At 28.2% G+C, this 16,120-nt stretch overlaps 1 protein-coding gene across 5 annotated transcripts in view; it reads left to right on the top strand.

Annotated features, from left to right (window-relative positions):
* unc-13 overlaps nt 1–16,120 on the top strand; it is a 347,436-nt gene that overhangs the window by 237,901 nt on the left and 93,415 nt on the right. For all 5 annotated transcript variants that reach the window (XM_067268874.1, XM_067268872.1, XM_067268873.1 and 2 more), the window contains 3 exons: nt 2,707–2,781; nt 7,289–7,508; nt 15,984–16,104. In XM_067268874.1, the coding sequence (XP_067124975.1) occupies nt 2,707–2,781; nt 7,289–7,508; nt 15,984–16,104 (416 nt within the window). The remainder of the gene's footprint in view (nt 1–2,706; nt 2,782–7,288; nt 7,509–15,983; nt 16,105–16,120) is intronic.

Raw genomic sequence — 16,120 nt, 5'->3', positions numbered from 1 at the left:
ATGTTTTCTGTGCTTATGAAGAAATATTTTAAATATGTTCTCTGATTCAAAAGGAGTTCTGTGAGGCATCAAAAGATAAACTTTTGATGCCTCACAGTCCCAAAAACTTGGGAGCCTCCAGTGAAGAACAGGGTGAAAGATTTCACCAGGATGTCTGTGATATCGAAAGACATTACCAAGGAAAATGGGATGTCAATATGTTAGCCGACTACTGTTGGATGCTCAATCGAGAAACCAGAGAAGGAAATCAGAGATGAGTTGGGAAAGCATCAAAGAGAAAAAGAAAAGGTTTCATAAAAAAAAAGATTAGACCTAAAATTGTGTATAGATATCAGAAACAATTTTTTGATTAGTTGTAAGAAAATATAATATATTTAGTTCATTGTAATAAATAAGAGTTTTTATCAAAAATTTGTTTTTTTTTTATTTTGCAAAAAACCTATACGTGATGGGATGTTACGGAAGTCATTTTTAGATCTCTAAATCTAAATCAGATCTGATCTAAAGTCATCTCCGATTTTTAAAACATATAATTCAGGAAAAATATCCCATGCAGCTGGAAAAAAATCTTTTTTTGCAGACCTGTGTTATTGCAGTGTTTTTGTTAATTTATTTTTATATTATATTCCTTTTTAGATTAATTTTTATAAATAGTAATGAACATTTTAAAATGAAAATTAGTGTTTTTAACAAATAAACATTATAAATTTGTATATTTATATTTTAAAAAAATTTGAATTTAATATTTTACTAATTTATATGAGATTGTAATTTTCAATAATTTTATTGCAAATAAATTTTTTAATGTATTGTTTGAGAGTACAATACAAGATGTGATCAAACATTTAGTTGTGTTAATCTATAAATATTAAGCAGTAAACCATAATAAATATGCAAAACATCATTTAGCAGAAATTTTTATAACAACATATCTTCATTTGCAAACTGCATTATTTCATTTTATCTTATTTCAGTAAAGATGGTTACACAAGTGCCTGTCATTAAGTCAAATTCCAAAACTTAATAAATTTAACTTTAATATAGTTCTAACAGCTGGCAGGAAAAGTATGATGTAATGTACTGATATGAGGTGGAGAGCATATATTTTAAATTAAATAAATTAAAAATATGATTAAAAATTGCAGCCTATCACTGTGGTGATGTCACAATAAATAATTGCTTGTTTGTTTATGATGATCTTTTTATTAATTGACAAAAATACTCTCATAGTGTATTGTTATCTAATATAATAAATTAATTTAAATTAAAAATTAGAACCTTGTTTCTAAAGAAAAAAGAATTGAAGCTGGGAATTTTTTTTATTTATCTTGAGAATAAGAAAAAACAATAAAATTCAGAAGACCATAGCATTTCTTAATGAAATGGGGTCTAAAAATTTATTTGATATTATTTTAAAATTATTACTATGGTTTCAAAATTAACATATTTTTAAATAAAACTGCAAAGTATTTGAATCAAAACTAAAATTGTTTATATTTAAATATTTAATATGAAATAAATATTTGAAATAAGTTTCAGCTTCTCTCTGACTGACTGACTGACTGACTACCTCAAAATAAACAATAAATGATGAGCAATTTTATATGATATCAGATAGATTTTAAATTATGTATAATCAAACATAACAGGCTTACTGAAAGAAATAACTTAATCGTTATTACAAACGGTAAAATATTTCTGAGTTGTTTTATAACGCTTGGTATCAACACATAAGGACATGTGTTTAGTCTTAAGTTTGCCCACTAAGGATGGACTCAATCTGCAATGGGATCAGTGTGAATAGAAATGCCATATTGATAGATGATTGTATATATTACTGTTTGTTTTAGTTAAATATTTTGAAACAGATTAATGAAATAAACATATTTCACTTAAAAAAAGCTATTATTAAATAAACTTTCACATATTATTTTGATCACATCTTGTAAATTACTTTGTGGTGTTATAAGTGTTATTTGCTGATGCGTATTTTCTTTCTGCCGTGCTTTCCTAATGGTGAAGGTGCTCAAGGTACTAATTTCCTTCTTTCTTATTCATTTCTAAAGATTAAATTTTTTGATTATTCTAAAGTTTGTGTATTTTACCTTTTTTGAAATTTATTCTTAATATATAATTTTTCTTCTATTGCATTCTAAATTTAATATTTATATATATAACTACAATATTTTTACATGTAATCTGTTAAAATTGAAGTAATTTGCATGAATGCATGATATTATGGTCATTATTTATATTTGTATTATCTTTCTATTTGTGTAATAATTTAATTAACAACTTAATAAAGAATCCTTTGTTAAGAATATTTTGTTTTTTGATGATGTAATTTGTATGAAGTACATAATTAAGTGCATTAATTTTATTAAACTTCAAAGATAATAATTAATAAAAGTAAAGCATATTAGAAATTAATTTATATTTGAATATTTTAAAATGCTAAAATTTCTAAATATTTATAAAAGTATTATTTTTTACATTTTTAAAAATTAAAATAAGCCTGCCATTTAAAATTTTTTATTTGTAAAAAAAATTATTAATATCTTATTTACAATATAAATATAAGGATTTTATTAAAATAACTTTTGTAATTATTTGTAAAAGGTTCCAGAAAGTGTTGTTTATCCCCCCCCGGTGTTTCTTGATGTATGTAGATTTTTTGTAATTATTTATTTTAATTTTCTATAATAGACAATGGCAGCAACAAAAAGGAATGCTGGGTTGACTTCTGCGGTTCCACGCCAATCTCTCAATGATGAAGAATTAGTAAGTTGATATTATATTATATTATTATACTTTTGATATGATTTAAAGAGTAATTTGAAAATTGAAGCTAATACTTTTTAATAAATTTTGAGAAATTATATTTATAAAGAAATTATGAAAAAACATTGCTTTTTTCTAACATTTGTTTCATTCAAAATGAAAATATGTATAGTTAGAATCTTAATTAATTTATTCATAAACAATATATAAACAACATCGCTAGATCCGATATAAGCTAGACACCAACCAAATGCCAAAATTTTATTGGGCTATAGCCCGATAAAATTTTGGCATTTGGTTGGTGTCTAGCTTAGTCATAAACTATAAATACATATATTCATTTCCCAATTCTTAAATTTAAATAATAATTTTAATTCATGCTGGTTTTCTTGAAGTGAAAACTTCATAGAAAACTTTAATTTTTTCTAGTGTTACACCTATGTATCAGGAAATATTAAGGAAAAGCCTTAAAGTTTTTTCAGAAATTTTTGTTTCAAGAAAAATAGTTTGAATTGGATTTATGTTTCAAGAGCTTTTTTAACAAGTGTTGTCATAATATTGCATTTAACCCAATTAAAATTTTTTTTTATCTGAATTAATCCATTTATTGTTTTACATACGTTATATGACACAAAAAATTGAGTTGAGCGGAAAATTAAAACATTTATATCCAGAAACAGTAATTTAGTCTATCTTTTGAAACTGTGTAAACTAGATTTGCATAGGAAATTTATCTGGCTATAATTATAATAATGTCTTAGCCTGAATAATTAATTTTAAACATGAACTTTAAATATGTTGAGTTGCTATCTTGCTTGAAAATTTTTTCAAGAACAGACACAAAAATAAACAGACAAAGAATAGCTTTTATGTAATTTAACATAGAACATCTTACATATAATGTATCAAGCATTGCTCAAAGTAGAAAATCCTCTCACAAATTGGTGTAGAAACTGCAATTTTACATGATTGTGAAATGACTGTCAAAGCAGAAAACTTGCAAGTGTTATGTGAAATGACATCCACCTGTTTTTGGCATTGCAAAGGATAATTGTAATACTAGTTTACAAAATTTGTCATAACTGTAGACAAATCTTTTTTTATTTAATTGACATTATAAATAAAATTTTAATTTTGAAAATCTATAACATAAGAACAATATTTAAATTTAGAAATTTACAGTTTTACAGGAGAGACATTTTTAATAAAGTAGATATAATATTTACTAGCATTTAAGAGCCAGCATTTATTAACTGGAATTCCAAAGTGCATTATTTGATAGAGGAAAAATTATGAAAACTTGAATTTAAATAATATTTTTGTTAAGTAATCAATTTATAGTTTATCACAAGTAGATATAATGTTCTTACTGTAAACAGAAGTTCTAAACTGTAAGCTAATTTATAAGTTTTTAGTTTTTATAATCTTTCTCCATTAATTTTTATGCATTCATTATTATGTAAGTATCTATAAATCAACATTTTTCTATTGTTCTGTTATCATAGGTTTTCTTCTTTTCAACATGCAAACTTCTTCTCAAGTTGCTTGTTTGACTTTATTTGTTGCTTCATTAGATACATGATTTTTTTTGTTGTTTTTTAATGTTGTGCAATTCATTTATTTAATTTATTCTGTTGAATTTATATATTAAAAACTATCAATTTAAACTGTTGTAGAATGGCACGAAGAACTGTGTGTTCATATTCCACTTTGTGCTGCTCTGCTCTTTACTCTGCTTCCTTTATCAAAAAAGTTACCTAATTTTAAATGTAATTTTGTTATTTGTTCTGTTTTTCTTCAAAAAAAAAAAAAAAGAGACAAATTTTAGAAAAATGACTTAAATCTATATTCTGAATATCTATACAAAATACTTGCTTTATATCTAACAACTTTTATATATTCCAAAATTTATCATGTTAATCAAAAAGAATTTTTTTTAAAGAGCTTTAAGTGCTTTCTCAATTGTCAAACTTTATTGAAAACTTTTTTATATCAAATTAGAGATGAGATAAATTGGCACATAAGTTCTTTAAATAAGACTACAATTAGACTTGCCATAATATTTTTTTGTCAAACTGGTACAATTTTGAGAGAATAGTCCCAACAGAAAATAAAGCCTACTAGGATAAGTACCTAAGGTTAAATAGGTTAAGTAAAGAAGTTGTTAACAAAAAACAACAATGAGTTAAAAGCAATTTTTAATAACTCAACTGAACATACCTTATTATTAAGAAGTTATTAATATTTATCACTAGTTTAAACTTTATTTAAAAATTCTATGTTATTTTAATGGCATTGAAATTTAATGCAATTTAAATTGGTACCTTTAAAATATGACAATATATTGGAGGAAGTTCCTTTCCACTTCTACTAGGCTTGCCTTATGTTTTGCACATTTCAAGTGATTTTTTTTTAATGTCTGAACGCCTACCATGAGTTACTGAAAATTTTGAAAAGCACAGTTCACATTTCACTTTGTCAATACGATCACAAACTTTTTCAAAAATAGATAATCCTTTTTTAATTCATCAGTAAACATGCTGTTTCTTTTTGGCATTTTGGAGATTAAATTAATTTAATGCACAGTACAAAATAATCTCAAATGCTGATTAGCAATTTGAACTTGACTAAGATAGGACATGCGGAACAATGATGTGCCACTGTAAGTTTCAGAGTTGCCAACTCTAATTGAAACAAAATATCTAAAAAATGAAATAAAAACATCTGGATCTTATAGGCTACCTGCTACTATAAAATCTGTGAAAAGATATCTAGATGAAAAAATAAAACATCTAAATTCATCAGGTCACATGATATAGATTTTGGGGGAAAAACATCTAGACAACATTAAATGTACTTAGATCTAGATACAAAATATTTAGATTGGCCAACAGTGAGTGTAACAGAGGGTTGCCAAATTAGTTGCCAAATTGCCATTTTACCCAAGGCTGCACTTTTTTACTTCTTGTATATTTAGCACTTTTAAAATTTTATCAAATAACTGGGACAAAATGACAAACTGGCCAGGACGCAGGGACCATATCATCAAACTGGGACAGTCCTGGTCAAAGCAGGACTGTCCTGTCTGGTAAGCCTAACTACAATGATATACAATGTAGTTCTAGTTAATAAATTTTCAGATAATCTTAGGAACAATATCCACCAAATTTGTTGTTGTCAATGTCTTTTGCAATATCATTGCCTTACAGCCATACACATGTTTTACAATACTAAAACAACTTGCAGAACCAAAACATGCCAGTAAATAATCACAGACAGAAGGACTAATGTTTTTGATTTTTTTCATAGATAAAAATAATAATGATCGATAACCTGCATGAAATGTCACTAAATAAATTTCTAAAAACCTTTTTTATGGAATATACTCTGAATAATTTTGCTTTAATCATCCATTCTCTACAAAAACAATTGGTGGAACATAACTATGATATCAACAACAAGAAACACATTACCGTCATGTCCATTTATGCCTCTGACAATGACATACAGGCCAATCTACAGAATGTCTCCATCATTAGGAAAACTAGGCAATTGGATAACATCAGAGCTATTGAGTCACTGGAAATTTATAAAGCCAAAAAGAAGGGGAACAGTATTAATTTCAAAGGTGAGAAACAGTTTTCCTATGCGTTGCATCCTTACTTTAGAAACTGTAATCCAATGCAATTATAACAAAAATTAAAGCAAAAAATTATTCAGAGAATATTCCATTAAAAAATGCTTTTAGAAATTTATTTAGGGACATTTGTGCCTGTTATCAATTATTATTATTATTTTTTTATGCTATCAATGTCTCACCAAATTTAAATTAGTTATAAACATATTCAAAAATGGAACATATTCAAAACAGCAATGATATCCAAAAAGCATTCTTATACAAAATCTTTCACTTAAAAGGTTGAAAGATCCATGGAAAGGATCAAAAATGTTAGTTTTTCTTTTCATGATTATTTACTGGAGTTTTTTCAATTTTCAAGGTATTTTAGTTCTCTATACTTACATTCCAGTCTGAATAACTGGTATGAGTAGAATAAACATGTTTTGGTTTCCCTTGTCAGTATGGCATTTAATCTAAACAAATTGATAACAGCAATGCATTCTGCTTGGTGAATATGATTTTTGAGATATATTAAATACTAAAATGACTTAGAATATTTTAATTTATGATAACAATCAAAATTTATACTTAAGAAATTGCAATCCAATTTATCAGACAATTTAATTGCAAAATTTGAGTAGTTGTACTATGAAAAATTAAATAGGCATTTTTAAATTAATAATTATAAAATTTAAAAAAGATTATTTACTTTTTCATTAGATGTAAGATTATTAGATTAGATCTGCAATTTAAAACTGTACAATTGACAGAACATAAATAATTTTTTTTTTTTAAGTTTTGATTGTTTTGTAGTCTTTTATTAATAAAAACTATTCTTAAAAATTTTATTTATTTGAGAAAATGAAAATGATTTTTATTCTTTTTTAGAAAATGCATGTGTACAAAAAAACATTACAAGCTTTGATATATCCCATATCCAGTACAACTCCTCATAATTTTCAACCATGGACAGCAACATCGCCAACATATTGTTATGAATGTGAAGGTTTATTATGGGGAATTGCGAGGCAAGGAGTGAGATGTACTGAATGTGGTGTGAAATGCCACGAGAAGTGTAAAGATCTCTTAAATGCCGACTGTTTACAGAGTAAGTAATTATATCCAATTTATTTACGACAAATTAAATTACACCTATCTTACTAACAATAATTTAATATAAATATAATTTATTAAACAAATTTGGATTTTGTTTTATGTTTTTAATGCTGCTAAAATATTGATTAATAAAATATTTCTCTTGATGCAAAAGAAAGTACAGTACTTGACAGGCTTTGATGTAAAATGAATAAAGTAAAATAACTTAAAATATTTTATTCACTGGTGAAATAGTTTCAGTTGATGAAAAGCACACACATCAAATCTTTCTTTGTTGACATCTAGCAAAGCAGGAATTTTTACTCTTCTTGTCATTGTGCTTGTTTTAACTGCTGCAGTAACATCTACACATTTGTAAAACATAAATTCAGCTTTGTAGCATTTTAATTAAAAGAATTAAAAATCTGATGTAAAATCTTTTTCTTTTACTTATGAAATATTTTCAAATAGTGTAAAGCATACTCACATCAGATGTTTCAGAAAGAAAATAAAAATTCCATCCTACAAAGAATCTACAAAGAAATATCTGATATGAGTGGTTTTTTTACTTTTTATTGTTTGGAACTATTTTATCAGTAAACAAATGTGTTTTTCACAGGTTTTTGGACAGTGTTAAAATAAATTAAACTGTAATAGATATGTTTTATTCAAACACCAAAACTAACAAATTAAACTCTTGATTTCATAATTCTATCTTTTTATCCATTTATATATTATTCAATATATCCAATTCAGTATTATATATTTTTATCCAACTAATTATGTAACTTATATTAATGATTTAGGCATAGTTTTTGATATCAAACTTATTTTCAAAAATCATATTGATAAACAAGTTAAATCCCTGGCTATCATACATGGAATTTTATGGCAATTTTGTAAGCCCTAAAGATGGGCTTACAAAATCTGGTCAATGGCTGTACCTTTTCTTTTACACAAGATTACTTCTGCTATTAATAAGATATATCTTACATTTAACAAAATGTGTAATTTGCCTTTCACCATTGACTTTAATATTGCTAGAATTCACCTGGGCTTCCCATCTTTCTTTAAGAGAATTAAATATTTTGATTGGTTGATATGTTACAAATATTTTAATGGTTTTTATTTATCAAGATTGGCTTTCACTCCAAATTCAATTGAAAAAACTTTGCTCACTTACTTATGTTTTTACTCCTTTTATCACTTAAATCTATCCCAACGATGTTCCTTCTACCATATATCACAAAATCTTAATAATTTTGATGAATTTTTAAATCTTGACTTTCCTGATTTTAAATTTAAATGTAAAAATCACTGTATATCTGTTAAGATTTGTTAACCTGTTTTTATTCTTTTATTCCTCATGTTTCACTACTTATTTTGATTTAGTTATAAGATTAAATTCAAACTGAATTATTTTCCAGTTTCGATTTCCTTTTTCATAGTTAGAAGACCACAGATGTTCTTGTACTGTACAGCAAACTTTGTTATCCATCACATCCACTATGTGTTTACATACTGCACATTCTTAAGTTGTCTTTTATATTTAGCTATTCTCATTGGTCCTTTCATATTCACTTCTTTCCTATTTCTTAGTGGATTATTCTCATAGTCTTTTATTAACTCTTCAATCATATTTCTTTGATATTTCTGTTTGGCTGCTAATTCCTTGATATACTCCAATTCCCTTCTTTGTGTCTAACCATCAGCCAGAGTTGTACATGTGTGCCCTTCTAATTAGTGCTTTGAACAATGATATTATGTAATTGAATGGGTGATGAGAAATTGCTGGAATATAGTATGATCAGTGCTTTAGTTTTTTATTTCCCCTCGTTGCCACTTTGCTTTCATTGACATTTCAATCAATCTCGATGTTTTGTTTTAGGTTTCTAATAACTGTAGCCATTCTCCAAATGTGCAACAGCACTGTCCATTTTTTCAAACAAAGCCAGATATATATTAATCATAAAAAGAATATAGATAAATTAATGACAAACATAAAATTTCTGTAATTAGTTAAGTATAGTAAATGATTAAAATGAATAGAATTTTTAAAAGATATTCTTGAAATTAAATAAATTTTATATTTTGGTAATAAAGTAAAATACATTTATAAATTACAATGCAGATTTGATAATACAGATTATTTATGGGCTATTTTCATTATTTTATTAATTACTCAGTAATAGGCAGAAAATATATATATATATTTTTTCTAACTTCAGAATATATATATATATATATATATATATATATATATATATATTCTGAAGTTAGAAAAAATGGTTAGAATTATCATTACCAACTTTTTAATGTCCTTGAATTCCCATTATCATACAGGCAGTTAGTTCTATAACATTTTAAGTATTTTTAAGGATATCATTAAGTAAACCAGAACTACAATAGAATAGGGAAACTGTATTCTAATTATATTACTTTATAGCCATTTTGTGTCTGTAAGGGAAAAGGTTTTTTTTTTAATTTCTGTGCACTGAACATGAAAATTAATTTAAAAATTCCTTGGCATGTAAGGTTTACAAGTTGTGATCTTATAGAATTTAAAAATACTTGATGCAGAGACTTAATGTTAAAATACAGATATGAAAGAAATTGTTATTTTGTCACACCAGATTTTTATCAGATAAAAGTTCAAGATCACTGTTTTTCAGCGTTAATAAGATTTTGACGAGTAAAGCACAAAATATCTCACAAGCACTTTCGACATGTATAGAATGCACTCCAATTAGAACATATTAACATTAATGTAAAATTTATATCAACATTCTAAAATTTGTTTGTATTTTGCCATTCATTCATTCTACACATGTCAAAAGTGCTTGCAAGGTATTTTGTGTTTATTTTTGTGCTTTACTCATCAAAACTTTATTAATGCTGAAAGACAGTGATCTTAAACTTTTATCTGCTAAAATACAGATATGTGGAGACTTAAAAGTTATAGGGCTGTTGTTACTGGGACTTCAGAGTGATTTTACTAAGTATTGTAGTTTTCTTTGTCTTTGGGATAGTAGAGTAACACAAAATCATTTTAAAGTAAAAGAATGGTCTCAGAAAGATAAATTTGTTCCAGGCCAAGCTAATATAAAGAATATATCTCTAGTTGATCCCAAAAAAGTCTTGTTATCTCCACTACATATAAAACTTGGATTAATAAAACCTTCATCAAAGCACTGGATAAAGAAGGTATGCTTTCAAATACCTTAAACAGATTTTTTTCAAAACTAAGTGATGCTAAGCTTAAAGAAGGAATATTTGTTGTACCTCAGACCAGAAAATTACAGCTGGATGCACAGTTTGCTCAAAAATTGAATGATGTTGAACTAAGTGCATGGATGTCTTGTAATGTGTTGTATTGGAGATGTTAAAATGTAAATTATTAGTGAGTCCGCCAGGTGGCAATCGTTGCTGATGCATCACGGAAACAGTACCTGAGCACTCACTTTGATTGTAACGAGAAGGCAATAAACATAACATGGTGCAGTCGACAAACGTTTAGAAAAAAAAGGAAGATTCTCCTGTACTGGATTCAACATGTCCACATTTCAAAATCCTCCTCCTCCCAAACCAATGTTGGTAGAAGGTGACTTGGGAGCAAATTGGAAGAAATTCAAGAAAAGTTATCTACTTTATTCGACGGTGACCGAACTCCCAATGAAGAACAATGAAACTCAAGCCGCCATCTTGCTCCACTGTTTGATGGAAGAAGCTCTAGAAATTTTTGAAACATTAGAACTTAATGAAGAAGAAGTGAAACAACCGAATGTAATTCTAGAAAAACTCGAGTCATATTTTACTTGTGTGCAAGGACCAAGCGAAGCCTTTGACGATTTTGTAGCAGACCTACGTAAGCTATCGATAAATTGTGAGTTTGGGAATTTACGGGATCGACTATTAAGAGATAGAATTGTGAGTGGTATTCGTGATCAGAAGGTAAAGGAACGTCTACTACAAGAAACAGAGCTATCATTAACAAAGACAATTGACATATGCAGAGCTGCTGAACAGACAGAGAGCCACATTAAACTCTTGTCGAATCACCCGAAGAATATAGAAGTCAACGTGGTAAAACGAAAATCAAGAGAACGTCTCAGTGAATCACGTGATCAGGAAAATAGGTCTAGTGCAGAAACAAAGAACCATCGGACAGAGAACAATTGGCGTGGATATCGAAGACCGGAAAATAAGTTCCAAGGAAGACAACGGAATTATGGGAAATGTGGTTATAGACATAATAAACCGAACTGTCCAGCAATGGGCAAACAATGTAATAAATGCAAGGAATACAATCATTTTGCAAAAGTGTGTTGAAATAACATGATAAATGTACTGGAAATGGCGCCAGAGAGTAAAAAACGACTACGTATTGGCGTCACTGGAAAGCAGAGGTAAGAACCTTGATCTAAACTGGTCAGAAACTTTAAGAATTTTAGATTGTGATAAAAGTGTTAGTTTTAAGATAGATACTGGTGCACACGTCAATGTAATCCCCGCATATATTTTTGAGACTAATCTAAGAAGATTTCTAAAGAAAACGAATATTACGATTTCAAATTATGGTGGAAATAGATTAAAGGTGTTAGGAGCATGTGATTTAACAGTACGAACTAAGGATAAGGTTAAGGAACTTTTGAATTTTATAATAGTCAAGACAGCTGACCAAGCAGCACCTATTTTAGGACTAGAGAGTATTCAAAAACTAAATTCACTGCAGAGAAACCGAAATATTTTAGAAATAAAAACGGAAAGTGATTATTTTACTAAATACAGTAATGTATTTGAAGGCATAGGCAGGATCAAAATAAAACCCTGTGAATTTAAATTAAAGGATGACTACAAGGCTGTGGTAGTTCCTACACGCCGAGTACCATTTAACTTAATGAATCCACTAAAGAAAGAATTAATGAGAATGATAAATGATGGAATTATATGCAGCATAGATGAACCGACAGAGTTTGTAAACCCAATCATCCTAGTTTGCAAACCTGATGGATCCCTGAGAATATGTTTAGATCCATAGAATTTGAATCACTCGATAATGAGAGAACACATTGAAATACCGACCTTTGAAGAAATCACAAGGGATATGGCAGGTTCCAAATTTTTCTCTATCCTCTATGCAAACAAGGGATTTTGGCAGATTGAACTGGCAGATAGCTCATCAAAATTAACAACCTTTAGTACACCTTTTGGGAGATATAGGTTTTTGCGACTACCCTTTGGATTAACAAATGCTCCTGAGATCTTTCACAAAACATTTACAGAAATTTTTGCTCATATTGAAGGAGTCAAGATTTACATTGATGATCTTATCATTCATGCAAAGGACACAGAAGAACATGACAGAATCTTAGAATTGGTTCTGAAGACAGCTGAAGAGAAAGGGGTTAGGTTCAATAAGGATAAGTGCAAATTTAAACTAAAGGAAGTCAAATATGTGGGACATATCTTGTCAGAAGACGGTATTAGAGTTGATCCAGATAAAGTTGAAGCAATCAAACGCATCCCAAAGCCAACTGGTTTAAAGGAACTTAATCAATTCATGGGCATGATAAATTATGTGGCAAAATTTATACCAAATTTAGCTAGTCATACTGCAAAATTAAGGACTCTACTGAAACAGGATTGTTTGTGGCAGTGGACTGATCAACATGATAAGGAATTTCTGAAGCTAAAGAACCTTTTGAGCAGCACTCCAGTCTTACAATTTTATGATAAAGATAAACCACTAGTACTGTCAGTGGATAGTTCAAAAGATGGAATGGGAGCTGTACTACTTCAGGAAGGTGCTCCGGTGGCTTATGCATCAAAGACTCTCACGGAGACCCAGAAAAATTATGCACAAATTGAAAAAGAGGCACTGGCAATAATGTTTGGCTGTCAGCGTTTTCGCCAGTATGTGTATGCTCGTGAAATTACAGTTGAGAGTGACCATAAACCACTAGAGGCAATTTTTTAAAAGCCACTAAATAAATGCCCACTATGCCTTCAGAGATTACGGATAACCTTACAAAATTATAATTTTAGAGTAAAATACAGACCAGGATCACAACTTGTGTTGGCTGATGTCCTTTCTCGAGCTAGCTATATGGACAGGAATTTTAATGTGATGGAATCTGATGTTGAATCTCAAGTTAATCTTATCAATTACTGTAGCATTACTCCAAAGAAATTTGAAAAGCTTCATCATGAAACAAAAAGAGATAGAGAGTTACAGTCACTGATTAACATAATAAAGGGAGGTTGGCCAGAACAGAAAAACATGATAGATCTACTAGTCAAACCATATTGGAAGTTTCGTGAAGACCTGAGTGAAGTGAGAGGCATAGTATGTAAAGGTGAACAATTAGTTATTCTCAAGAGCATGAGAGCAGAGACAATTGATAGACTACATTATAATCACATGGGAATCAATAAAACATTATATAGAGCAAAAGAACATGTTTTTTGGCCTTTCATGGAAAAAGAAATAATTGATGTTGTAAGGAACTGTCCAGCATGCCTAAAGTATCAAAATTCAAATCCAAAAGAAACACTTATTAACAAAGAACTTGCCACAAGACCATGGGAAATTGTCACCACTGATATCTGTCATTTATTTGGTAAAGATTATCTACTAGTAGTAGACACATTTTCACGATTCCCAGAAGTTTATTGTATGAACCAAAACACCACTCATTCCAAAATAGTTGAAACTATGAAATCAATATTTAAAGGAGTTGTAACAGTTTTTGGACAATAGGAAACTACAGAAAATTTGTAGGAGATTACTTGGAAACTACAATGAAATGGGTTGTAGAATGTCCCATAAACTACACTTTTTATATTTGCATTTAAATTTTTTTGCCGAAAATTTGGGTGCTCTTAGTGATGAACAAGGGGAGAGGTTCCATCAAGATATCCTAACAATGGAACCATAATATAACGGCAGGTGAGATCCTGGAATGATGGGAGAATATTGCTGGTTCTTTGTGAGAGAAAGTGATATAGAATATAAATGAAAACAAGCAATTTTTTATTTTGACATCATCACAATACTGGGCTGCAATTTTTAATCATATCTTTAATTTATTTAATTTAATATATATGCTCTCCACTTTCAAATTAATAGTGTCTTGCCCTTGTACTGTACCTCATACTTTTCCTTTAGAATTGAGTCATGCTGGTCATGTATCTAACTTCTTTCAAGGGAAATTTTTGAACTGAAATAACATGACTTCTGGTTTGCATCAGAAGTTCTTATATAGTTAATTGGGGTTTCCTGCCTGTAAGGTTTCCATATCTGGTCTTGTCTTTCATCTATCCAACTCCATTCTCCTGATTAAGAAAAAACAGACAGACAGAAAGATAGACAACTGTAAGAATTTATAGGTCTACAATTTTTTCAAATTGCATCCCAATCAACAACTGCAAAAAAATTATTGACGGTAGATTGAGCATAAGTGTAATTTCATATATTTTTGTAAATAAAACAATTTTTCAGTTTGATATAAGTTGAATTTCTCTCCTATTTTTATCTATATTTACAATAAATAAATAACTTTTGAGATAAGATAAAAAATTATATTCTAGAACTCAAAAATATATACATGCTGGAAAATTATGCTTGCCATATTCATAAACAGGATGCTTTATAAACCCCTATACACCTGCCATAATATTAGTTGCATAAATTTTGTTTTTATTTGTTGAGTAGTTATTTTTATAACAGATGAGATTCATTTTAATTTATGTGTTTTAAAAATATTTATTTTATTAATATATTATGAATATATGAAGAATTTAAAATAAAATAATTAAAATATCACTTTCTATATCAACTCAATTTATGCAAATGTTAGCTGTTTTTCAAACTTTTTAAATATTTTTTAAATTTACTGTTTTCTCAGTAACATGATTTTTTATACATAGAGATTCACTTTTGAAGTTTTTGATGAAGCATCTCATACTGAAAGTAAAATTTAAGGCTGTTTTTTTAATTGAATTAATGCTAAATTGAAAACAAAAGAATTAAGAGAAATAAGAAAAATAAATAAATTACAATAAAAATGCAAACTTTTCAAAAATAAAAATAATTAATTATTACACTATAAATTCAAAATGGTATCTAATATTTTTTTTATATTCTGTATGCATCATGTATTGAACTCCTAGGGATTAAAGTCTATTCATATCTTCTAAAAAGGGATTAGTTGTCTGTAGCTCTGCAGAGATTATCTACGGAAAGGTAGAGTTTGATGATCGAAATGCAGAATTTAAAAATTTTTATGGAGAAATAAATAAGACAAAAAATAGTTGTATTTTTTAAAAAAAATGTCAACAAGAATAACAAAAGTGGAGGAGAGATTAGGTTGTCTCTTAATTTGATGTTTTATATAATTTTTAAAAACATTACTGTATAATTTCTAGTATTTTATTAAATATAAAATGGTATTTATTATGAAATATCTTTATTATTTTAATTCAATAGGAGCGGCAGAAAAAAGCTCTAAGCATGGAGCAGAAGATAAAGCCAACAATATTATTATGGCAATGAAAGAAAGAATGAAAATTAGAGAGAGGGATAAGCCAGAAATTTTTGAATTAATCAGGTAAATCTGAAACTGA

The sequence above is a fragment of the Centruroides vittatus genome, unplaced genomic scaffold (genome assembly GCF_030686945.1).
Source record: "Centruroides vittatus isolate TY-2023 unplaced genomic scaffold, ASM3068694v2 contig_341, whole genome shotgun sequence".
Classification (NCBI taxonomy): domain Eukaryota; kingdom Metazoa; phylum Arthropoda; class Arachnida; order Scorpiones; family Buthidae; genus Centruroides; species Centruroides vittatus.
The sequence above is the reverse complement of the archived record's forward strand: the minus strand, read 5'-3'. Positions and strand labels throughout refer to the sequence as shown.